The 26,760-nt window shown below is 38.6% G+C and overlaps 1 protein-coding gene across 5 annotated transcripts in view; it reads right to left on the reverse strand.

Moving 5' to 3' along the window:
* Window positions 1–26,760, reverse strand: part of TTC39B (tetratricopeptide repeat domain 39B) — a 121,879-nt gene that overhangs the window by 35,010 nt on the left and 60,109 nt on the right. For all 5 annotated transcript variants that reach the window (XM_019739166.3, XM_019739170.3, XM_019739168.3 and 2 more), the window contains 5 exons: window positions 16,319–16,429; window positions 13,931–14,062; window positions 12,871–12,947; window positions 7,529–7,596; window positions 4,539–4,603 (listed from right to left, as the gene is read on the reverse strand). In XM_019739166.3, the coding sequence (XP_019594725.3) occupies window positions 4,539–4,603; window positions 7,529–7,596; window positions 12,871–12,947; window positions 13,931–14,062; window positions 16,319–16,429 (453 nt within the window). The remainder of the gene's footprint in view (window positions 1–4,538; window positions 4,604–7,528; window positions 7,597–12,870; window positions 12,948–13,930; window positions 14,063–16,318; window positions 16,430–26,760) is intronic.

Here is a 26,760-nt window from a genome sequence, read left to right on the forward strand (position 1 = left end):
CTTCTAGATTAAAAGAGACTAAGGAGACATAACAACTAAATGCAACATCTAGGATCCTGGATTGAATCCTGGCCCAGAAAAAGGACATTAGTTTGACAATTAGAGATATTTGAGTAAAGTCAATAGAGTAGTTAGTAATATTGTATCAATGTTAGTTTCTTGATTTTAATAATTGTACTGTGTTTCCATAAGATGTTAACATTTGGAATCTCAGTGAAGAATATATAAAAATTATTTGTAAAAATTCTGAAATTATTTAAAAGGGAAAAATTTTAAAATAAAACAGTTTAAAGGCCTTTGTACTTTAGAAATATAAAAAATACTTTATGTTTCATTAGTACTCTTTTAACAATATTTTAATGTTAAACCTATATGGAATTTATTTTTATAGTCTTTGTCTTATGGTCTTTTGACTTTTTACTAGTTTTAAAAAATTTATTTTTCAATTACCATTGACATAGAATATTATATTAATTTCAGGTGTACAAAACATGATTAGACATTTACATACCAAAGTAATCACCCCAGTAGTGTCTATTAGCCATTTGACTCTGTACATAGTTATTACAATATTGTTGACTATATTCCCTATGCTGTACTGTATAATATTTCTTTCCCAAAAAAAAAAAGGCAATTTTCCACAAACCATTTATTAAAGTACACATCTTTCCCCATTGTTCTGAGACCTATGTATGTGTGTATGTGTGTATATGTACACATATACACATATACATATTTATTATATAGGAATTATGGGTATATATATTATATAGGAATTATATATATATAAATAAGAATTCTATATATATATATATATATATATATATATATATATATATATGTATATACACACACACATACATATATATGAATTCAGTACATTTCGCATTTCCAGGTAAATGTCTGTGTGTGTGTGTGTGTGTGCACACATGTACTCGCATGCACTTGAGGGCGAGCGTACACACACACAGTCTGTTTCAAAACCCTCTGTTCCATTCCACTGATATACATGTCTGTGCCATTACAAGACTTTGTTTTAATTCCTTCAGTGTCTTAAGTTTTGATGACTGGAAAAACAATCTACTTTAATATTCTTTTATATCTTCTAAAAAACATTTTGAGAGGAAAACTAAACACATGTCAAGTTCCAAAACTCCATCCCTCCACCCACCAGTATTTTGACTGGAATATAATTTTATGAAATCATTTTGGGTATAAGTATCTCTTAAAATACTAAATCTTGGCTCTGCTTTCACTAATGGTGATCTTCCCACAGATCACAATTATAAATTCTTGAAAAAATGGAAAATACATATTTAAAATATATCTGCAGGCACTGGAAAGTGTGTGTGTGGGGGGGTAGCCAGAAACTGGAGAAAAGTTGAATTTTGAAAGAGGAGAACAACTTTTTTTTTTTTTAATTTTAAAAACTAGTGTTTATTTGTCCACTTATAAAACATTAAATATACTCTATAGAAAACAAATAAACAAACAAAAAACATAAAAGCACCTGTAATCATATCACTCAAAGATAAACACTATTAACCTCTGATGGATATCTCTATTGCCTCTTTGGTGGACTCCTCGCAAAAATGCTTTCATGAGAACTGGAGGTTAAAAAATTCAAGTCTCTATTTAAGTACACTTTACATTTTACAGACTGGGATTATGTTTCACTCTTCATGGTATCTACCCCACGGATTGATATACATTGTGTGCTAATAAAAATGTTACAGGGCAGTTCCTGAGTCTCATTAAAAAAACAAAACAAGGGGCAGCCGGATGGCTAGTTGGTTAGAGCACGAGCTCTTAACAACAGGGTTGCCTTTTCGATTCCCACATGGGCCAGTGAGCTGCACCGTCCACAACTAGATTGAAGATAGCGAGCTGCCGCTGAGCTTCCAGAAGGGTGACAGGATGGCTCGGTTGGTTAAAGTGTGAGCTCTCAACAACAAGGTTGTCAATTCAATTCCTACATGGGATGGTGGGTTGTGCCCCCTGCAACTAAGATTGAAAACGGTGACTGGACTTAGAGATGAGCTGCACCCTCCACAACTAGACTGAAGGACAACTACTTGGAGCTGATGGGCCCTGGAGAAACACACTGTTCCCCAATAAAAAATTTTAAAAAAAACTATTTAAAAAAAATACATACATATATATATATATATATATATATATATATATATATATATATATAATATACATATTAATAATCTCAATTCCCCACGATGCCTGCTATTAAATGAGACATTTAGAATGCCTAGTCACACTAATTCTTTCTGATCATAAAAGGATATTCACCAAGCTTGAATAGAGTTTCTCTATGTTCATCACAAGAGGATAAGCTTTGTACAAGAGGATAAGCTTTGTTCTTTAATTAGGAATGGAATTTGGTGGCACAGGTAAGAAAAGTCTATACTTATGTGTTTCCTGTAAAACAGGAATGTGGTATCATTTGGAGTACATATGGTGATAGTGTCAAATCTCAACACTCAGAAGGGAACAACTCTTGAATGGACTTTACATTTGTATAACTAGTCACCTGAAAGTACTCCCCGGTGCCTAGAACTTATACAGAAAACCAGTCTTATTGCTTAAAAAGTCAGAGTACAGAGTTCAAGACTGTCAGAGTGACTGTAGATAATGGGCAAATTTTCAGATAGAGGAGAACCGCATAGGAGAGAAACACCAAAATCAGTATTAAAACTCCACTCAAATTCGTAGCTGAGCCATGAACTATGTCAGCACTGGGGAGACTCCAAAGAAAAGCAGAAGCAAGACAGGAGAAATAATGCAACCACGATTTCAGATGCTGCCTATTACTAGAGAGTAAGAGTTTGAAGCCTAAGTCTAGTCAAGTTAAATGCTTTCCAGAATAAAAATAGGCACTCTTCTGAGAAAGGTAACAAAGCCTAGAGTCCCTACAATGTATCAATATCTAGTGCACAATTTAAAAATCATTGACATAAGAATAGAAAAATATGACATAGAGTCAAGAGAAAAAACAGACAATAGAAACTGACCCCACAATGGTCCAGATGTTGAGATAATACCCAATGTGGAAAAAATATTTTTTTTAAATGAACAGCACCTAAGTGACCTATTGAACAAAATGAGGCTGACTAACATGTAATTAGTCTCAGAAGGAGAAGAGTGAGTAAGAATAGAGCAGAAGATAATATTTGAAGAAATAATGGCCACAAATTTCTCAAAGCCACATCACAGTCAAACTGCTGAGAACCAAGGATACAAAAGAGTCTTCAAAGCAGCCGGAAGAAATGACACATTACATATAGGAACAATGATACAAATAAATCTGACTTCTGATCAGAAATAATAGAGGACAAAATAAAAGGGGTAAAAGAAGGAAAAAAAAGAAACCCTTGTAACTCATTATGCTATATTGAGCAAAAATAGCCTTCAAATATGAAGGAAAAAATAAAGACATTTTCAGATAAATGAAATGAAGAGAATTGTTGAAAGCACACATGCACTACAAGAAATATTAAAAAGAATTCTTCAGTCTGAAAGTATATAGGAACAAATGAAGAACACCAAAAATGGCAGCTATCTGGGTAAATAGAGAAAACTATAATGACTGTTTAAAGCAAAAGCTTCACACTGCATGTGGGGTTTATAATACATAAGTGCACTATCACAAGAATAGTATAAAAGACAACAGATGGTAAATGAAACTATACTTTTGCAAGGTTCTTATATTTTATATGCAATGGTACAATATTAACTCTAAGTTGGCAGTGATAAGAAGTATATTGTAATCACATAGAGTAGCCATTTAAAAAACTAAGAATAGCAAGAATAGCTATATCAGACAACAGGTTTCAAGACAACACTATACGGAGTTAAGTAGGGACATTTCATAATGATAATAAGATTAATTTATTATAAAGATTAGATAATTAAAATATATATGAGCCTAACAACAGAGGTTCTAAATATTCAAAGCAAACACTGACAGAACTAAAGGGAGAAATAGCTGACTCCAGAATCAAAGTTGGAGATTTATAGCATTGTGAGTAAATGATAGAGCAACTAGAGAAAAATCAGAAAGGATACGAAAGATATGAACAACACTATGGTCCACCTTAATTGAATATGTGAATCACTGCAGAAAATTCTACTGGGCAATGCAACTCTAGAGTCTGAATCAAAGACATACCTGTCATTTTAAATTTCTAAATTGTTTTTAGAAGAGAGATACTAAGATTATCTAATCAGAAATTATGTCAGTGCCCCCCTTATTTTCAGCTATTTTTCCCTTAAAATTGTATTTGAACTTAAATTCTGTTGCCTTATCGCATTGAATACATACGCAGTAGGCCAAAATCATGTGCATTTTTACCAATACCAAATAAAAGAAACCTAGTCATACTTAATGAGAATTTTGAAGTACAAAGTGGTAGTGCATAGTACATGAATCATTTAAAAACCACATGAAGGTGGTCAAAACGGTACAAACTTCCAGTTATAAGATTTTTAAAAAAACACCACACACATCTTAATTTTTAACTTACTTATATATTTGGTAACTTGTTCTAATTTTCATTCCACCTTTGATGAAGTTGATCATATTTTCATCCTGAAAACAATTCAATTAAATAATTAAATCATTTAGCAAAAGATTCTTACACTCTCCCCAAAGCTATGTAGTTGTGTGCTTATAACAAAATACTGTCTCTTGAGGACATAATTTTTAATTAAAACATTCTTCTTGCTTTACATTTGAAATACTTGTTTGTTATTTTTCTTCCAAGTTAGAGGACAACAAAAAGGAAACATTTTTAAAATCCTTGAATTACTTTAAGGAAGCAATTAAAGAAGTATCAGACCAATTAGGGGTTTATAGGTTAGTCCAAACCTACTTTAATAAACGTCATCTTTACTGAGCAATTTTCTTCTGGGGGGGTTCAATAGAATCCAAAATGGTTGAGTTGGGGGATATGCTCTAAGGCCTAACTTTCCCATCCCTGTCTGTCATACTCCAGTAAATGGGATTATGGTTCTTCTTTCGCCCGATACGTTAGCAGACAGAGTCTATTTAACATTGTGAATTTCATTCATATACATTTCTGGACTAAAAACAACTATTCTGCATTTTAAATTTGTTGTCACTAACATGAAATTTTGTTTTTTGGGGAAAAAAAGTCATTTCTCTTTGCCTACTGGTCATCAACCATAAAATTGAGGCAGTTAGCCTAAATGAATGCCATTTTTAGGGTCAGCATTCTAGACTAGGATTCCAAAAGAGTCTCTTAATAAAGTATATCAAGTAACTGCTTAAAGGAAGTTACTATATAATAGATGGTGCAAATGTTTCACATTTCCCATGTTTCACATTTCCAAGAATGTTTTTCTACTCTATTAATATCAGAAAGATACTCTGGTATTTATTTCCTGTACACTTGAGCATCCTTCTGCAGCAAAAGAAAAACTGATTTTAGTTTGCAAATTTTGTTAATTACTTAAATATTTAACACAAATTATTATATGAATCAATAAACACAAATTTCACTATGTAATTTAAGTATTTATCTGTATTGTTTTATGGAATCTTAGGATTATACAAGTTGCAATAATGGCCAGGAAAGAATTTCTTAAATTAGATTAAAATCTGCCCCAAATAAGAATATTTCATTTCATGATTCACCAAACATTTACTGAATGGCTATTTCACACTAGGCATCCGAATGCAAAAATCAGATAAAAGCAATACAATGTGCTCAGGGATGGAGGAATGCATGCGGATGGAGACATGCACAGAATGTCATGAGAGCACAAAGGTGGGCAAGGTGGGGGCATGAAGAAATCCGCAAAAGCCTCCTGGAAATATCAGTGGTTAAAGCACAAAAAAATGACTGAAAAGTGGCCTGGTGAAGGAAGGCAAAGCAGATGTGAACTCTGCAAGCAAAGGAAAATGGGTGGGAAGGCAAGGAAGCATTACAGACCATGGTGTGCTTGGTCATCTGTGTTAGGTAACTCAGCGCTGCTGCAGAAATCTACAGCAAAGAAGGAAAGAACTAAGGAGCAAGAAAGCCACCTCTACCCACTCCACGCAAGTATGCAACATACCTGCCAGTAGCATCTGAGGACATCGGTAAGAGGAGAGTAGGAAATGTGGGGAGAGATACCAGTTTAGTGTGAAAAAGCCTCCCCCATCTCTGATATTCTGATACAGAACCACTGCCATAGTCCATGAGAGCTACTAAGTGCTGAAGCAGAGAAATGACAAGGTGCGATTCTCATCTTTGAGAGGATGCTCAATTGCACAATGGAGAATGAGCTGGAGGTAAGAGAAATCACAGAGGGTCACTAGGTTACCGTGCAGTCTAGGGAAGAGCTGATGAGCACCTGCACTAGAATAATTATAGTCAGAACAAAAGGGAAGAGAAGGAGCTGCTAAATCTTCTCAAAGAAGCATGACCATGAAATTGATTGGCTATGAGGGCATGAGGAAGAGAGAAGCCAGATATTTAATGGCAAGTCCCCATGTAAAACATAAGCTTTCAAATCTCAGATTTGATTGTAAAATCCCCATCTGGGAAACACACTAGAAAAAAACAAAGGCCTCCGTGACTAGCATTATGTTTATTGAGGCAATAAGACTGTTGTTTTCAACCAGCCTTCATAATATATTGGGTTTTAGGAAATAGGGTCATAGACCAGATTGATGCAATTTTACTAACGCAGAATCCAGTCTAAGAACGTCAACCTCCAGAAAAAGAGAAAAGCAACTCTCACTCAACACAATGTAAACATTGATATTGAGGAAGATTTTCCGTTTTACAGTTGATTATCTGCCCCCTTACAATTTCCACCTCATCGTTGACCTACTGTATCCACCACTGCCTTCCATGAGGCCATGAGGTTAAAAATCCATGTTTTTTAGAAGCATTGTAAGATACAATGATAGGCAAGGTATTGGCTGTAACAGTTCCTAGAGGTGAAATTAAAATGCCCCACAAGAAGAGGATTCATTATTTTCAGTGAGTTTTTAAAGCTCCTCTTCCAAAGGAAGAACTAAATGCAAGAAAGGGGAATGAGAATAGAAGAGAAGGGAAAATAAAATCTGAAGTGTACATGAAAAGTTCAGCTCTCCATGCATGCATAACAGAAGGCAATGGCCAAGGATTAAGGAAGCCTCTTCTGCCAGGGCCACTGCTGCGTGCAGCCCTCTACCATGAGCAAAAACAGAGAGGGAGGGATAAGCTCAGTTTTCATACAGCAAAGCCTCCTGAAATTAGGTGTGGTGGTTGCGAGGCAGTTTCTTTAAAAGGCAGTGGTTCTCGGTAGACTGAAGTTCAAAACAGACTCTAAGTGCATTTGATTAGGACCAAAGCTCCCAGGAGTCCTTTCTTCAGCCAAAGTTTGTCAGAATAACAAGTATCTTTCATGACAACTATAAAAAGTCGAAAGAACTGAAGCACTGACAGAATGAGCCACATTTTTGCTGTGGCGTACTGGCAGGCTTCCCCAGCAATACAACTCTCAGCCAAAGGTTCATTACCTGCACAAACGTGAGTGCTGCTTTCTGCAGGAGACACTCGGCATAACAGATTTCGGCATGCATTTCCTCTATTAAAAACAAATAAAAACATATTAAGGAAAATCCCACATCCACAGTAATTGCTCTGAGATGTTCAGAAAAGACTGGTAGATACATGAGCCCAAGAGAGACACAAACAGCTAGATTGCTCTGGTGTTTCCGTAAAAGTGGAATGATGACCTCAGTTCTGTCCCTTAGCAAGATTTTTTCCCAGAACGCGCAAAATTTTTTCCCAGAACGCTTTGAGGAAGTCATCTTATGGTTCCAGTCAAAAACAACTGTGAGGAGTCAGGTAGTTGGTGTCAGAGACCCAAACTCAGCTCACAAGAGGAAATCAAACTGTAAAAGCACTTTAAAAAAAAACAAAAAAAAAAACGGAAACCACTTATTTTTTAACAGTAACAAGCAAGTTTCACACGCTTATAAAGACTAAAAAAACTAAGTTCAATTTATGAATTCTAGCTGCTAAAATATGAAGGTATGCTAAGCATGGCAATGATGAGATACGTTATTAACCTGAGGAGACAATAGCAATTCTCTACTGTTCTGGGAACAAAGCACTGTCCTGCACACCCAGGTCCTGGTACGTCACACAGAAGCCTTGATGTGAAGAGTTCTCACCAGCAGTTTTAGGCTATTTAGATCACTGAGACATCTACGCAGCACAGCAACAGAGCACTGACCAAAGAAGTCCTGTAAAGCCATGTATGACCCAGGGACATGTGGAATGCCTCAAAAATATGTCCTACCTTCCTACACAATCCATTACACTGGCAGAGATTGGGGAGAAGGGGGGAATCTTTGCATGTTTGCACTAAAAAAAAAAAAAAAAAAAAAAATCAGCAGATTCCTGTTTTACCCATGAGAGACAAATTGGTATTTTTTTTAAATTAATGAGCTTGGGGAGTTTAACAGCCTGGGTTGGGGGAAGGCTCTCCCAAGGACGTAGCTGTGGAGCCTCAAGAAAGCTACCCAACTTCTCTCTGCTGGTTTCCTCTTACACACCAGACTCCCCATCACACACACACATACACACACACACACACACACACACACACACACACACACACAGCACATTGGTTCTCACAAATTGGTTCACCTTCCTGCCATGCTCATATTACACAGATTGGATTTACAAAGCAACTCTGTGCAGCTCAGGTCCCCCAAAAGCAAGCATACAGATGGGGCCGAACTTGAATCATGACCTGTGCACCTTCTGGCAGCATCAACAGGGTCTCACGCCTTTGAAACACCTCACTTCAAAGTGTGCCTTTGGATTTTACTCGGTGTGTTCAGTGGGATAAAAACTGGTAACTTCAGTTTTTCCAGTCGCCAGAAAAGCCTTTTCCTAGGTACATGTGTAAGAAAGGGGGATTGTTAGGAATTATTCCCCTTGAAAGTCTGCGCAGTAACACAGATTGTTAGGGCAGGTACCCAGAGGTGAAGCTGCTGTTTGCAGGGAACCAGCACAGGCAGACGCCCAGAGCAGCTGCGGGTGTGCCTCTGGCTGAAGCACAAGGTGGAAAGGGAGGAGTGGCCAATGGGTCTGGTAGTGTAAGTCGGGGCTAAATTATGGACAACCTTGAATGTCAACGTCGGGGCTTGATTCAGTAGGCTTTGCAGAGATCTGAGCAGAAGAGTGATTGCATTGGGGTTAATGTAAAGATGACAAATCTAAGAACAGCTAAAAGATGTAACCAGAAGGCAGAGATAAAAGGCAAGAAAGTCTGAACTCTATAAACCATATGTAAGTATTCTTCATATTAAATCTCTCTCAGGACTTAGGTTTAAGCACCGCATGTAAGTATCTGTTCTTAAAGGAAATGGGAAAGCCATTCAGGGCAATATGCCAGCCACGAGAGAAGAATGGGAGCCATCCATGTGAAACCCAGGAAAAGTGTAATTAAATATACTCACTCCTGCAGACAACCAGCCACTCTAGTATGTAAATGAAAATTACCAAGAGGAAAAACAAATCATATACTAAGGCTACAATGTTTTGACACGCTCCCTTGAAGACACAAAGTCTGTTTGGGCTGCAGTGGCAGCCAAACTCATTAGGAATAAAATACAACTTAAAAGTCTTATTTCTTCACTCTGTTTGATTTATTTTGGGGCAGTTCCTTGGCTCTCATAAGTAGGCACTTGTCATTTATGAGTAGGTACCCACCAGAGCACCTTTTAATGATAAATCCGTTACTTCACTGAAGGACATATATCCATTATGCACTGGACTGTTAACTAAACATGCCTTTAGATATAAAAGTCTAAATAAACCTGTATTTCAGAATAGGTTATAGTCACAAGTTAATTTATTTTTATTATTTTTTAATTAAGACTTTATTTTTTACAGTGCTTTCAACTTCATAGCAAAATTGAGACTTCCTATACACCCCGTGCCCCTACATATGCACAACCTCTCCCACTGTCTTCCCCTGCCACCCTGCGCAGAGATGTTTGTTACAACTCATGAAACTCCACTGACACATCATAACCACCCAAAGTCCATAGTGTACATTAGGTTTCACTCTTGGTGTTGCACATTCTCTGTGTTTGGACAAATGTGTAATGACATGTATCCATCATGGAATCATCCAGAGTATTTTCACTGCTCTAAAAATCCCCATGTTCCACATATTCAGCTCTCCACCCCCAGACCCTGGAAACCACTGAACTTTTTACTGTCTCCATAGTTTTGCCTTTTTTAGAATGTCACATACTTGGAATCATACGGTGTGTGTCACCTTTTCAGATTGGTGTCTTTCACTTAATAATATGCATTAAAGATTCCTCCATGTCTTTACATGGGTTGACAGATCATTTCTTTTTAGTGTTAAATAATACTCCATTGTCTGGATGCCCCACAGTTTATTTATCCAATCACTTACTGAAGGACATCTTGGTTGCTTACAAGTTTGGGTAATTATAAAGAAAGCGGCTATAAACATTCATTTGCAGGGTTTTCTATGGATGTAAGTTTCAGCTCCTCTGGGTAGATATTAAGGAGAGCGACTGTTGGATTTTATAGCAACAGCATGTTTAGTTTTGTAAGAAACTGCCATGCTGCCTTCCAAAGTGGCTGCACCGCTTTGCATTCCCACCAGCATGAATGAGCTTCCTGCGGCTCCACACGCTCGCCAGCACTGGGTATTGTCAGATTCTGGACATTCTAATAGGTGTGCAGTGGTATCTCAGTGTTGTTTATTTTTTAGTATTTAGTAAAAAGTAATTTTCTATCTATTCTAGATTTTCTAAAGTGTTATGTCCAAAGGCATCATAAAAAGATAAGAACACAGTATCTTTTATTTTCAAGATGTCTAACATAGGAACATTCCAACATTTCCCTCCTCCACGTACGACACATTCTGTGCCCTTTTCTACATGCCTACAGGAGAATGTTTGGGGTGCAGTGGAAAGAGCAGGTCTGAACCCTGCTCTGCTGGTCGGATAATCTTAATTTCTCTTAACTTTAGTTCCTAGTCTATAAACAGGTTCCACAGATTAGATTGAGTACTGTTAAGGAAAGCACCAGGACAGTGCCTGACACAGAGAGTGCTTTTTAAAATAGGGCATCATCAGTATTATTTTTTGAATTATTATTGTTATTAATATTATTATTACTACTACTATGATTTATACTTACCCCCAAAATACCATGTTATTCTACCCAAAACTAAGGTAAAAAAAAAATCTCAAATGTCAACCTTCTTATTGCAAAGAAAAAGGAACATGGGGGGCAATGGGCCATCACAGAGAAACCATATAAAGGAAAACAGAAGGGAGAATATAATTGAAAGAGTCAGATTTCTTTGGGGCCCATTTAATTTCCCATTGACCTACTTCTGTGGACTTTAGGACTACTGGGGCCAATTTACATAAATGGCCCAAAGATGGAAAATATGAAGACACTGTACACAAAAATCAAGGGGATAAATAAATTCTGATGGGTTCTTACAGGTCAGTTTCCGGAGAAAAACAAGATGGGCTTCCGCTGCCTAGAGTGACCAATGTATTGCCATTCTGTCACACAGGGTCTCAGGGTGGACCCCATGCCCTTTTGGAGCAAGTCCCATAGTTCTCTCCTGGAAGCAGTACCCTAGCCTCATATCAAGCAAAGGTTCCCAAATTCTCCAATGTCTACAACAAGTTGATGATAATCTCCTTCTACCAAAATAAATAAAACTTCACACTAAAACACATTCAAAAGTGGTCTGAAGACTAGGAACGACTCTGACAGTGCATCCAGAATTGCTCTTGCCACAGCTGCTGCTACTACTTCATGTGACCTCTTTAAGAGAGTAAGTTTGACAATGACAATACAGGCACACATTCTCCTTGGATGGCAGAAGCTTTATTCTGCCATCGCCACATCTGAAGGACATTATTTTCTCCTCTGCAGGATATCTGGGTGCTCTTCTCTTATAAACAATTCTGACTAGAGTGTAACACTTATAAAACAGAGCCAATTATGGACCCTCTGCCCTAATCTCAGTGGGAACATGAAATAGTTGAGAACAAAGGAGTCATTTCCTCCTATCCCTCTAATCAGATGCTATAGGTCGCTATTCCTGGATTCTTGAATATTCTCAACTGTCTACAAACCAAACATTTTCTCTACTGTGAAACAACATCAGTGTTTTTTAAGGGATCAAAATTACTTTTACTTTGAAAAAATTGTAATAGCTTACAGAAAAACACAAACTCTTATATGTGGATGGTAAAATATAAACTGACCTAACTCTTTGAAGAAACAATAGGAAGTACCTACAAATATTATCAATTTGCAAATCCTCATTCCGTTATTCCACTTTTATGAATGTACAAGAATTTTAGGCCAACATTATTTGTAACAGTGAAAAAATAAAAACAATGCAACTGTCCTTCAATAGAGAAAAAGCAAGTAATTTATGGAACCCCCCTCTATGGAATACTACTACATAGCTATTCAATAGAATGAAGTACAAGTTACATGTATTGACATGGGAAAACATTAACATGAAAAATCTTGTTGTAGAACAGTATGTATCAGGTAATTCTGTGCTTGCAAAGACTGAACAATACATGAACAACTACAAAAACCCTATGTGTACCTTATGTATATGTTTATACATGTACACAGAATAATCTGCAAGGCTTCAAAACCAACTATTAAAAATGGTTACTTCTGGAGGGTATGATGGGGAAGAGAAAAAATACATTCCATTTACTTTGTGTGATACATTTAAGTACTGAATTTTATGAGCATGGTCACATTTTAATTTTTCAAAGAAAGGAAAAAAATTAATCTTGTAAATACTTCTTACCTTCAGTCATCTGTTCCAACGATCCTCTAGAAAGAAAACTTGAGACGGATTCTACAACTGTGCACTTTTTCCTATATCTGCAAAGAATAAGAAAAAAAATAACAATAAATTAGGCCGAGCTCCTTTTCATTTGACATTCAATTGACATTCATTCACGGTCACACCAAAGAGTCACCGAGGCAGAACTCTCCACCCTAAAGTCTACAGGGTAAAGACCATCCTTTCCCACACTGCACTCACATCTCCAAGCACTGGACCGGCATTCAACTGGCTTACTGAACATGTGAGCGGACAAACCCTCACAAACAGGCGCTAACCCTACCAAGCACCTTCCCTGATCTCTGTGGTTGAAATCTGTATTTCTGTGGTAAGCGTCGCCACGGGTAAAGAATGGACTTCGACTGCAATATTTGGCAACTCTCTCTTCATTTGTAGGGTTTGCAACATAATTATAGGAGGATATTATTTCACCAACGTTAAAATTCACCAATGCTAGGTCAAAGCTTTTGCTAGGGTCTTCCTATACACCCAGAGCAAAGATTAAAATAAAACGGATAATCCACCTCATTTCACCAACAAGAGTGATCAACTACGTCATTTTTTTAAACAAATAAAACATTCCTTTCTGAAGTTGCAGCATCTCCCACATAAAAAAAAAAAAGAAGAAATGTGCCTTGCGTGGCCTGGCCTCGTATGTAGTACATACACTCAGCCACCACAGGGAAGACCCTTGAGAGAAATTTTTGCTGCTAATCTCACTGAAATCTCCCTCCGCCCTTCTCTGTTAGCTCAAGTTACCAAAAAGAAAAGTAGAAAGTACAGATGCCTGTGTGTTTAGCCAAACAAGAATCATACTGTAATTCCTAACAGGAATTTTGTGTGTGTGTGTGTCTCTATTATATAAAACTACATGAAGCCAAGAAAAGCTTTGAAGCTCAAGTCCTTTTCTACAGCAGAGGCCAACTTCAAACAGAGCTCTCAGGTGATCAAACTGATGATCAAACACACAGACATAAAGGTTTGTAATCATGTCACAAGCATTTAATTACTCGGTTCATACTTTTGGCAGGTTTGTAAGGCGTCCTTCATGGCAGAAATGCCATTTTGGATGTCCTGTTGCTCGAAGGTCATGATGGCCTGCAACACCACGATGGTACTGTAGCCCAAGGCATGGTACATGCTGTCCTTAGCCCTGGGGCAACACAGAAAAGAAGTACAGTTCAATTCAACTGAAAAGCATCCGTGTCTTGCCTGATAGTAATCCTGAGAAAGCCTAATAAATGCATGTCTTGACTTTCACAGGGATAATCTTTACTCCTTTCCCATAATCACTGAAATAACATGCATCGTGAAAGACAGGCCCTAAAAAATTCAAGCGGCAAGGACTTCCCAGTGTAAGCCCACACAGGCAGCACAGATTGTTTGTTCCAAGGTGAAGCAGAAACGAGACAAGATGCTTTTCTCTGTTTCAGCACAAGGGGGCAGCGTGCGGATTCATTTCCTAGGAAATGTTTCAAAGCAAAGCAATTTTTCCCAGTCCTTAGTTCTGAAGTAAGTGCTAAAGTAAAAACCACTGGGAATATATTTTGTAACGGACAAATTCTGATATGTTTTTTGAAAGGTAGTCTCCTTTAAAATAGACCCCCCTCTTCTCCCAGCCAAAGACCGAGATAAAGGAAGACTTTTGCAATATAACTTAGCCACAAATGGCCTTGACAAAAGTACATTTTAGACTCCATATCTAATCTGAAACCATTATCTGATATTCCTGATTAAAGTTCTTGATAATTCAAACAATCAAATCATCAGTGAGAATTCCTTAGATTCTTAAGGTCAATTAGTCCTAATGTATGGCAGACATCTGAGTCTCAAGCTGTGAAAAACTCACCATCATTTTTCTCAGAACTTCTTAAATTATGTGAATTACTTGTAAGATTTAAAATAGCGATGCACAGTTTTGTTTTTAATTCAAATATAATACACAACATCTTGCTGCTGCCTAAAACAAATGAAAGCCACTTTATTCTTTTCCCCCATGGAAATAATCTAAACATTCTTTAACACTTTGCAGTTTGTCCTGGACAGTGAGGGCACTGGTTGTTTAAAAGAACTGCAAGGAATCAGAGCAGCCTAAAGTTAATCAGTACTTGCAGTGTTAAACCTCATATTTAAACCAAAATTTCCTCCAAGAGGAAAAAAGTATCCAAGTAGGAAAAACATACATTTCAGTGTGAAACAAGCATCATGATCAGAGAATATAAAACTCCACTAAATACAAAACAAAATCATTTATTTTCATTCCATTATTGTCAGCTGGGTGTCACTGCTAGAGAAAAAAAAGGACTTATTTGAATAAAAAACGTAGAAGACAGAACACAGACTGAAAAAGGAGACAAAGGAAGAAAGGTAAACAGAGGTAAATGCATGTCTTGACTTTCTTCCCTCTGTTTACCTTTCTTCCTTCGTCTCACTGCAGAGATAGAGATGGAGAGATGGAGAAGTCACTGGAAAAAAAGGCAGGAGACAAGCAAGGTAGAGGTTGGGAGACACGTGAAGGAGATGACACTACAATTTCCTTCGGCTGCGAGCTTCACCGTCTATTTTACCATCTGTTCCTAACCTCTGCAATGCTAACTGATCAAGTTCTTCTAAATCTTAACAGAATTAACACAGCAGCTTCTCAGCAGGTAAATTAGTTTCCAAGATTCAAAGTCAAGGACCAGAGTCATATCACAGTATTGACTGCTCAAGGGAATGAGATTCCCACTTTCGTGCCCAGCTCACCTTCTAGGAAATTATTATATGATTATTATATGATGAGGTCTAATGCACGGCTGAGGGTTGAAAGCACAATGTAAGAATAAATTCCTGTCAAGCTACAGTCACACTGCGGGCTGGGGACTGTGATCAAAAGGAGGCGTCATAAGAAGGCTGAGCACAGGTTTTGCTGCTACATTTTATGCATTAACAGGTACTATCCGTTGAAATTAAGTTGTTCAACTTGCTAATCACATAAATAGGGAATCCCAACAAGCATATTTGTATTTTCTTCCATTCTTTAGCTTTGCAGATTACCTTACCCTAGTTCTTCCCATCCCCATTTCAAAGGAAACGGTTCTTAATTACATGTAAGGAAAGAGGAACATCCATAAAAATATTTCACTGAAGAAAATAAAAAATGAAGCTCCACAAAACTACAATAAATGACATTATTTGAACAAGTATAGAAATTAAAATATGAGAAAGAATCAGAAATTTTCTACTGATTCAATTTGAAAAGGCAGATTTCTTCACTGGATATTAAAACTAACCAACAGTAAGGGGTCTCAACCAAATATTCAGGTGAAAATACAGATAAATGAACTGAGAAGCATGACATCAAAGGCTGAATCATCAAAAACATCTTAAAACATACATTTTTTTACCTAAAAGAAATGAAGTTAATTACCATGGTTGAAGCAATTCTAAGGCATCTGTAAATTTGTTACTTAGAAATAAGTTCAATGCTACCGCACATTCTTCCAGGCCACTCTTGAGATCCATCTTGGTTGATGCTGACCTGAAAATCAAGAAAAAACAGAGAATTTTTACAGCTTTTACTATCAGCAAGTTATCACAGTGTGTGTGTGTGTGTGTGTTGTGTGTACACACATACTTTGGAGATAGGAAGACAGCCTGGAATTCTAACTCTGCCACTTGCTAGCAGTGTCTTAAACCTCCAGGAGCTGACTTTCGTATCTATGAAATGGGGAACACCACCTCCTACTTCACGGAGCTACTGTGAGGATGGAATAAATGACAAATAATGCTCATAGCAGCCACTGAATAAATGAGTCATCCCCCATTTCACTCCAAAGACCACAAGTATCAGGAACTACTTTTATTCATGGGGGGAGCAGAGGCTATTTTGTTTTAGTTTGATTAGATGGAGGGAAAAAAATGTGCTTTAGTGGAAAACTGCAGTCTAGAGGAAACCCTTCCAGGTTATTTGCTTTTGATTAGATGGAAACTATCTTACAACTCTGTGAATTGTAAATAACTGATAGCAATGCGAAATAATTGTTGTCAATAGACATGTCAATTCTGTCCAGGCCAACAGAGGTTCACCGGACTTCCCTCCAGTGTGGAAGGAGCTAGAGTCTGAATTTGCATATTCATTTCAATATTCGTTGACTCCATATAAATTTGTGCTGTTTTCATTTCTCCTTTGAATCTGTTATAACAACTGTCTAGTTCCCTCATTGATTAATGAGTTAAGTAAAGTCTTTAACATGTGTTCATTTCTACATCTCTCTGAGAGTCACAATTTTACCTTCTTTAGAAAATTACCTGTTATTTATATTTGATAGAAATTTTGCTCTTTAAAACTAGAGCTATCTGTGAAATGTTTTGTATAACAATTTCCAATAGGAAAATATTTCAGGAAGTAAACGAGCAGTACAATTATTTATTTAAAAGCACTTAAAAGTTTAATTTCCATGCCTCCAATGTCTCTAAATTCATTCTTTCAGGCAAACAAAATCTCACCAGTCACTTGTCTACAAGAAATTGGTTCTGAAAGTTCTACAGGGAAAGACCCTCTACCTATCTTCTCATGGCTGGTTCCTTCCAGTTATTCAGATCTCAGCTCAAGAAGCACCAACTCAGAGCTGCCTCACTGATTGCACCCCCTTCTGTCTCACTGTTTTGTTTGCTCCATACCACCTATTACCATCCAAAGCATCCTGTGCAGTATTTGTAGACACGTTTGTCTTTGTCTATCTTCCCTCCTTAGGACATAAATGCAAGGAGATTGTTTTAGTCACTGCTGTGCCACCAGTGCCTTTGGTGGGATCTAGAACATAGTATATACTCAATAAATATTGTTGAGCAGGTGGGTAGGTGGGTGGGTAGAGCTGATCTGGGTAGAAGCAGAGCATTCCTCATGCCTAGAGCTTGACGGCACCTCTCCTCCAGAGAGGTGCAGAAATGAGACAAGTTCTTGGTGGACGGGTAGCTGAAGAGCTAAGGATTTATGATGGCTACTTCTGTGTCAACTTGACTGTGCTAAGAGATGTCCAGACAGCTGGTAACACATTATTTCTAGGTGTGTCTGTGAGGGTAAAGAGATGAGCCTTTGAAGTGGTAAAAAGAGTAAAGCAGACGGCCCTCCCCAATGTGGGTGGGCATCATGAAACCCATGGAGGGCCAGGATGGAACAAAAAGCAGAGGAAGGATGAGTTCATGTGGTCTCTCTGTCTGAGCGAGGACATCCATCTTCTGCTCTCTTTTGCTCCTGGTTTTCGAGCCTTCAGACTCAGACTGAATTGTACCACTCGCTTTCCTGATTCTGTAGCTTGCAGGTTGTGGGACTTCTCAGCCTCCATAATTACATGAGACAATGTCCATGATAAATCTCATCATCTATATATCCCGTTGGTCCTGTTCCTCTGGAGAACCCTGACTAATACAAAACTGCTCTGCCCTTAAGTTTCCAGTAAATGAAGAGGTCAAATAAAAATGCTAGGAGTTTACAAACATCCCTCGGAAAGATTTTTCACTAGAAAGTTCCTTGATACCTCACATCAGTCCATCATCAAATCCAGTCAGTGTTACTTCCTAAACATCTCTGGGATTTATCCTGTTTCACCTCTACTACCCCGCCCACCTTAGCCAACATGTGCCTCCTGGTGTCTACAGACACATTTTATCCCATTTCCTAACCCTCCCCCCTAACCCCAATCAAATCTCTACGTAGATCTCATTCAACTAATATTTATGGAGCTCTACCTACACACCAGGCCCACTTCTAGGGGCTGGGAATACAACAATAAATAAGACACACCGGATCTCGGGCCCTCAAGGAGCTTTCTTTCTCCTGGGTAGGGAGTGCAGACTTAAACAAGAAGACCAGACCAAAATCACCTCAGACTGGGAAAAATAGTCTGGGAGACAATCTGTTTTGGGAAGGTGAGTGGGGTGGGGCCCAACATTAATGAGGGTGGTCATGGAAACTTATCCAAAAGGGTGACCTCTGAGTGCCGTAATAGGGAGCCAGCCATGGGAATATCTAGGTTGAGGAAAGAGGGGGAGATTCGCAGCTGGGAAGGTGATGAGCAAAGCAGCGAGTGGGAGAAAATGACAGAAAGCCGGCAGAAACCAGAAACAGAAGATAGGCAGAGAGGATAGGTTTTATTCTAAGAACACAAGGAAATTTTAGCTCAGAAATCTCTACTCCCTTTCCAATCACCCTTTCCCTTCGGCTATTACATTTTCCAGTTTTAGCTCTCATCTGTTCTCTTAATCTTCACTCCCACCAGCTTTCCCAAGTCACAGCTCATCTTCTACTATGAGGAAATGGGTTGTGAACATATACTGGTCCCCCTGTCAAACAAACAACCACTTCTGCATCTCAGCCGGTCACACTGTCACATAGGAGGATGCACTTAAATGCCCCAGCTTACAGGGGTAAACAAAAGTGGGAGCTCAGTACCTCCAAACACAGTCAACTCAACCCTTCTAGGCAGTTTACTAATATGTTTACATGAAATTAAGACCACTCCTCCTCCAGAATACTAGTACTACCACGTGTTCTACATAGAATGACCAAGAGAGCAAGTGAAATCTCGACTAGAACTTCTCAAACATCTCTTTCTACTGCCATCACATTGAGACTCTTATCCCCTTAAGTCTGAATTCTGAAAACAGTCTCCAAGAATGCCTTCTTGACTGCTACGGCTTTGATTCAGGGGTTCTCACACTTCAGCGTGCATTAGACTGACCTGGAGGGCTTGCTAAAACATACTGCTGGGCCCCACCACCAGAGTTCCTGACTCGTAGGCCTGGGATGGGGCCCAACAAGTTCCCAAATAACACCAATTCTGCCTTAATTCATCCTGGATACCGTTCTCACACTACTCTCCCTAAAAAGATTTTCAATCACACTGCTTCCTTAGGTTAAGAACCTAGAATGATCACCCACATCAACCACATGCTGTTCAAACTCTTCTGCTCAGCCCCACCACATCTGTCTAACCAGATCAGAGTGATGAGCATGGCCGTTGGAAAACAGTCAAGTATCTTGCAAGAGGCTCATCAATATGGCAGCCTCCTCGAGCGTGACATGATGTAATGAAAATTGCTGGACTGGAAATCAGAAGTCAGCACTTCTGTTCTCAAGTCACGTGACCTTCAAAAAATCATTTAACCTCCCTGAGTCCCTGTCTCATCTTTGAAATGCCCTCCCCTTTGACAATGTGTGCAGGACAAATGAAGGCATAAAGGTTATATTCCCTGTAAGACAGTCAACATGTCAGAATTTTACTATTTATGACAATTGGAGGATATGTGTATGGTGAGGGGAGAGGAGGGCTATTATGGATTGAGGGATGGAAAATAGTAACTGTGTGTTCTTTGCTAAGTGCATCCAGAGAAGTTTCTACTTTATTCAAGAGCCCAGGATCCCTTTTGCCCCAAGAGCCGCAATCGAAGATTTCCCAAATGTACTGATTCCACTGAAACTGTGGTCCTACATAACCAAATCTCAACTCCCAATGCCATTTCAATTATTTACCTGGAGATCTGGTTTTTACCCTCTGAGAACTCACAGCATACACTGACTTGCGTTGGGTAGAGATCACTGATGACATTTTTCTTCTCTTCCCAAATTATTTAAACTTCGTTCGTACTATTTTTATGATGAAAACTACTTTATAATAATATTACAACATAAAAGTAATGTTTTAAAGAAAACAAAGAGAAAAGTCTTGTCTCTACCACTTTCCAGCTCTGTAAACTTGAACAATCACATTACCTAAGCTTCAGTTTCCTTAACTGTAAGATGGGGATAGTCACGCCTGCTCATATTACCTTACAAGGTAGGTCTAAAAACCAGGTAAAAAGTATAAGCAGTACATATGTTGAGGCATTAGTATAATTCTCCAAGAGTGCCCAGCCTCACCTGATAAGAACCACATACACACTCATAGTTTCTGACCTGGCTAAGTTTCTCTGCATTTTGCTTAAAATCTGATGACCTACTATTACTACCATATCTGATTCATGTGACCTATTGATTAAAAGGTAAAAAGGGGATTTTGACGAATTGTGTTAAAATGAACAGAAGTCTACAAAACCAATATATGATAATACTGCACTTCTGAATTTCACTAAATTACTTCTTACATTCTCCAGTGGCTTCCTTTACTTGATAAAATCAATTATTTAAAATAAGTGCACACCCAATGAATAGCTACCGTGTTTCCCCAAAAATAAGACGTAGCTGGACCATCAGCTCTAAAGCATCTTTTTGAGCAAAATTTTAATTTTAATATAAGACTGGGTATAATATGATATAATATAATATAATATTAATATAATATAATATAATAATCAGACCGGGTTGTATATTAATTTTTGCTCCAAAAGACACATTAGGGCTTATTTTCAGGGGATGTCTTATTTTTTCATGTACAACAACCTACATTTATTCATGTACAACAATCTACATTTATTCATTTATTCATGTACAAAAATCTACATTTATTCAAATACAGTCAAGTCATCTTCTTCTGGGACGTCATAACTCTCCAAACCCGGAATTCTGGCTTGAATTTCTTGTGACTTCACCTCCTGTAGAACCATTGGCCCCAATCTCTCATGTCCAGCAATAGAGCTCTCCCTAAATGAGCACTTCTTGTCCATGTAGCCTGCTCGCAGTGCATTGGCAACACAGCTGTCAGTGATTTTATCCCATGAATTCTTCACCCAAGTCACGACGTCTTGCAGGCTAGGCTTCACAAAGTTTCCACACTGATTTCTCTCCATTCTGTTTTCAATGTAGTCATTGATTTCCATGCGCAAATGGCCCTTGAATGGCTTGTTTATTGCAATATCAAGAATCTGGAGCTAGGCAGTCATTCCTGCGGGAATCATTATTTGATCTACTCCTCTTTCTGCAAGGCAGTTCTTCATGTCTTTAGCGCGGTGAGTGCTGCCGTGTATCCCAGACTAGCAGACCTCTTTGGCCACTTCACAAAACAAGTAGCAGCATTAAATCAACCCACTTCCTTATAACTGCTTGTGTGCACCAGCCTTTTTCAGTTTCAAGAACATAAATGCCTGAAACACGTTCAACCTTATCTTTCTTGCTCTTAGTGATGATTAGAAGTGGGGCTTTCTTTCCATCCAGACAAATTGCCAAAATACAGGTAACAACATGTGCACTTTTGTAACCAGTGGAGGGAATGTAGATTCACGAGGCACTCCTTTGATCAATTTTTGTTTGAGATCCTTGGCCCATAAACACTGCAGTTTCATCCATAGCAATCATGTTGGAGAGTTGGTATTTAGAAAAGTCGATGCCATCAACAAAGGATTTGAATGCAAGTGCGCATTTAATAACTTCAGTATCTTCCAGCTGGAACAGTGTTGTCTATCTTAGAGACAGTTCATATTGCTGAAGAAAGCCATCCAGCCAGTGTTGTGATGCTTTGAATTCTTCTGGGGATATTTCTAACTGTGGTGCCATTGCAAGGGCAAATGCTTGACTATCAGCCCTGCGCACAACCAAAGCTTTTGCTCTCCTGTCAGCAATCCATTCACAGATGATGACTTCCAGCTCAGGAAATAATGGTTGCTGACCTGATCCACACTTGCACTTCTTAGCATTCCCTTGTCCACCTTTTGACTGAGGTTATCGTACTCTGCTCGCCATTTTCGGACCATTCAGAGATCCAACTTCTTCTCTTTGCAGAAAGACGTAAGATTCTTGCCCCGGGAGTACTCCACGATTCCTTTCTTGTACTCGACGGAATAGCTCTTTCTTTCTGCATTCTTCTTGTCTGGTGTCAAAATATTATTCCCTATAAATCTACCATTAAATCAAGTGTTAATTGAAAACTTACGAGACAGGAGTGACAACAAAAATGACAGTTAAGAATGATGGTCCACACAAAAGCGACGAAAAATTTCAGGTACCAAAACTCAGAAAGTGTTTCTTTATTTCACACGAGTGCATTAAGTACGTCCATTACAACACATGACGTATTAAATTATGAAGATTCATATTAGACACAACCACATCCGTTCGTTATCAAGTGCACACGTTATTCATGCATTGTGTCTTTACTCCGATTGGTCATTCAGCAATAAGTCTCAAGTTCATCTGTTTACATAGGCATTTACCTCTCATCCAAAAGCGCCCGCGTGGGTATTTACAAATACTTAATTATAATTTATATTATCATTTATTTTAAGTATTAATGTCAAAAATATTATTTATTTATATTTAATTACTTATTAATATTTTTATTTTATAATTCAGTATGTCCATCGAGTGTTGCAACAAATGTACTAAATGCATCTGTCTGGCTGACGATCTTAACTGGGGCTTATTTTTGGAGTAGGGCTTATATTACGAGCATCCTGAAAAATGTTAAGGCTTATTTTCCGGTTAGGTCTTATTTTCGGGAAAATACGGTACTTGTCTGAAGCTTTGTTCCACTTTATAGATGTCCTTTTAGGCTGCTTCACAATACATTTATAAGGGCTTAGTTTTATAAATGTATTAAGAGGCACAGTAGTAATTTTTGCTTAATTTTTTAAGAGAAAAAGGCTATCATATCTGTAAATACTTATATACTTGACTATATCTCTCAATAATTTCTAATGTCGTCCCTCTTTTCTTCCTTTATGTATCTTTTCGGGGGGTGCAGGATTGTTGGGGTTTTTTTGTTTCTTTTGTTTTTTGTTTTTCAATTACATTTGACATTCAATATTATATTAGTTCCAGGTATACAGCATAGTGGTTTGACATTTATATAACTTACAAAGTGATCACTCCAATAAGTCTAGTACCCAACTCACACCATACTTAGTTATTACAGTATTTTTTACTATATTCCCTATGTTGTACTTTACATCCATGTGACTATTTTTATAACTAGAAATTTGTACTTCTGAATCCCTTCACCTTTTTCACCCATCTCCCAGCCCCCCTCCCACCTGACAACCATCAGTTTGTTCTCTGTATTTTTGAACTGTGTGTTTAGATTCCACATATAAGCAAAACCACATTGCATCTGTCTGACATACTCCACTTGGAACAATTCTCTCCAGGTCCATCCATGCCATCACAGATGGCAAGGACCCATTCCCTTCCATGGCCAAGCAATATTCCATTGTACATATGTACCACCTACTCTTTATCTATTCTTCTAACAACCAACACCCAGGCTGCCTCCACATCTTGGCCATTTGTAAACAATGCTGCAATGAATACATGGGTGCACACATCCCCTCAAAGTAGTGTTTTGGGTTTCTTCAGATAAATACCCCTGAAGTAGGATTACTGGGTCCTTCTTTGTCTCTTGTTATAGCCTTTGTTTTAAAGTCTATTTTGTCTGGTATAAGTACTGTTACACCAGCTTTTTTTTTTCATTTCCATTTTCATAAAATATCTTTTTCCCATCCCTTTACTTTCAGTCTGTGTGTGTCTTTCGATCTGAAGTGAGTCTCTCATAGGCAGCATATATAAGGGTCTAGTTTTCTTATCTATTCAGCTATGCTTTCTTTTTATGAGAGCATGTAATCCATTTGTACTGAAAGTAAATGTTGATGGATAGGTAGTTATTGCCATTTTATTATTCATATTATTGACTTTTTTTTTTCATCTTAAAGGAGTCCCTCTAAGATTCCTTGTAATATTGGTTTGGTGATAATGAATTCCTTTAGTTTTTTTCTTATATGGGAAGCTCTTTATCTGTCCTTCTATTCTAAATGATAGCTTGATGGGTAGAGTAATCTTGATTGAAGGTCCTCGTTTTTCATCAGTTTGAATAATTCCTGACAATCCCTTCTGGCCTGCAAAGTTTCTCTTGGAAATCAGCTGACAGTCTTATGGGAGCCCCCTTATAGGTAACCAACTGCTTTTCTTTTGCTGCTTTTAAGATTCTCTTTGTCTTTAACTTTTGGCGTTAGAATTATGATATGTCTTAATATTGGCCTCTTTGGGTTCATCTTGTTTGGGACTCTGCAATTCTTTGACTTCTATATCTATTTTCTTCACCACGTTAGGGAAGTTTTCAGTTATTATTTTTTTCAAATAGTTTTTCAATCCCTTGCTCTCTCTCTTCTCCTTCTGGTACTCTTATGACATGAATGTTGTTATGCTTCATGTTGTCCAGTGCCCCTTTAAACACTCCTATTTTTTTTTTTTCCTGTTCTGATTGGGTGTTTTCTGCTACCTTGTCTTCCAAATCACTGATTTGATCCTCTGCTCCACTTAATCTGCTGTTGATTCCATCTAATATATTCTTCATTTCAGTTACTGCATTCTTCATTTCTGAGTGATTCTTTTTGATGGCTTCTGTCTCTGTATAAGTTCTCACTGAATTCATCTACTCTTCTCCTAAGTTCATTGAGCATCCTTATAACCAGTGTTTTGAAGTGCGTATCTGATAGCTTGCTTGCCTCCACTTCATTTAGTTCCTTTTCTGGAGTTTTGTCCTGTTCCTGCATTTGGGACATGTTTGTCTCCTCATTCTGGCTGCCTCTCTGTGTTTGTTTCTATGTATTACGTACATCTGTTATATCTCCCAGTCTTGCCTATGGCCTTGTGTAGTAGGTGTCTTGTGGAGTCCAGTGGCATGGTCTCCCTAGTCACCTGAGCCAGGTGCTCCAAGGAGTGTCACTTGTGTGTGCCCTCTAGTTGTAGTTGAGCCTTCACTGTTGTTGGCACATCAGTAGGAGGGACTAACCCTCAGGCTGAGTGGCTATGAGGATTGCTTGTGACTATAGCAGATGAGCTGTTGTCCGGGGGCTGACCCCACAGTGGGATTCACTGTAGCGGAGTCTGGTGCCTGCTGAGTCTGCCATTTGGGTGTGTCATTTGTGGAGCTAATTGGCTGATGCTCCAGTGTAGTCTGAAGCCAGCAACCAGGTATGTTGGTCCTCGGGCCTCTGTGAAGGAGCTCTGGTGCAAGCCAAGGTCAGCTGCTGCCTATGTTTGGCCTGGGGGCCACCTGGTAGGGGCTACAAAGTGATCTGCAGTCGGTAGCTGTCTGTGCTGGGCTTGGAGGTGCCTGTAGAGGGTATGCTGTAAACTGAAGCTGACTGCCACTAGTGCTGGGCTAGGAGCAGCCTAGCAAGAGGTATGGGGCACGCCGAGGCTAGCTGCTGCTCTTTTGGGGTTTATAGACTTTTTGAGAGATTTTAAGGAAGTTGCAGGACAGGATGAGGCATGCCGCTTCTGAAGAACAGCCACTGGAAGAGGTTCTATCCTTCACGTGAGTTGAGTGGGGTAGGTTCTCAGGGAATCACCAGGGTAGGGCGAGCAGTGTAAACCAGTTTGATGGAGACTCAGATTTAGCGTCTTCCTGCATCTGCTGGCTGTGTTGGGGGAGGGCTCAGCAAAGGAACAGTGGCACCTGCCAGCACGTCTGTCCCAGACAGAGCTATCCCATCCATATTTGCCCTGAAGTCAGACAATTCAATTCCTTCCTGTATATCCCTGGAGCTTTTTGAGATGCTGCCCCAGAACTGGAGCTCAGAGTGAATGTATCCATCAGCAAACCAAGTCCATGCACAGACCCTTTAAGACAAACACCTGGGACTCCAGTAGCCATCTATCTCACCTGGACAGAATCCTAACTAATTTTCACAGCCAGATATGGGACTTCTCTTCCCGGCACGGGAACCCCATACTGGGGAGCCTGATGTGGGGTTGGGACTTCTCACTCCCCATGGGGGACTTCCACAACTGAGATATCCATTGCAATTCTTAACCACTACATGTGGGTGTGGGACCAGCCCGTTCTGCATTTCCACCTCTCTTACTAGTCTCAGTGTGGCTCCTTTATATCCTTAGTTATAGGAGTTCCATTCAGCTAGTCTTCTGATGTTTCTCAAGGG

This window comes from Rhinolophus sinicus, chromosome 16 (assembly GCF_057876585.1).
Source record: "Rhinolophus sinicus isolate RSI-liver-muscle chromosome 16, RSI-T2T, whole genome shotgun sequence".
NCBI lineage: Eukaryota > Metazoa > Chordata > Mammalia > Chiroptera > Rhinolophidae > Rhinolophus > Rhinolophus sinicus.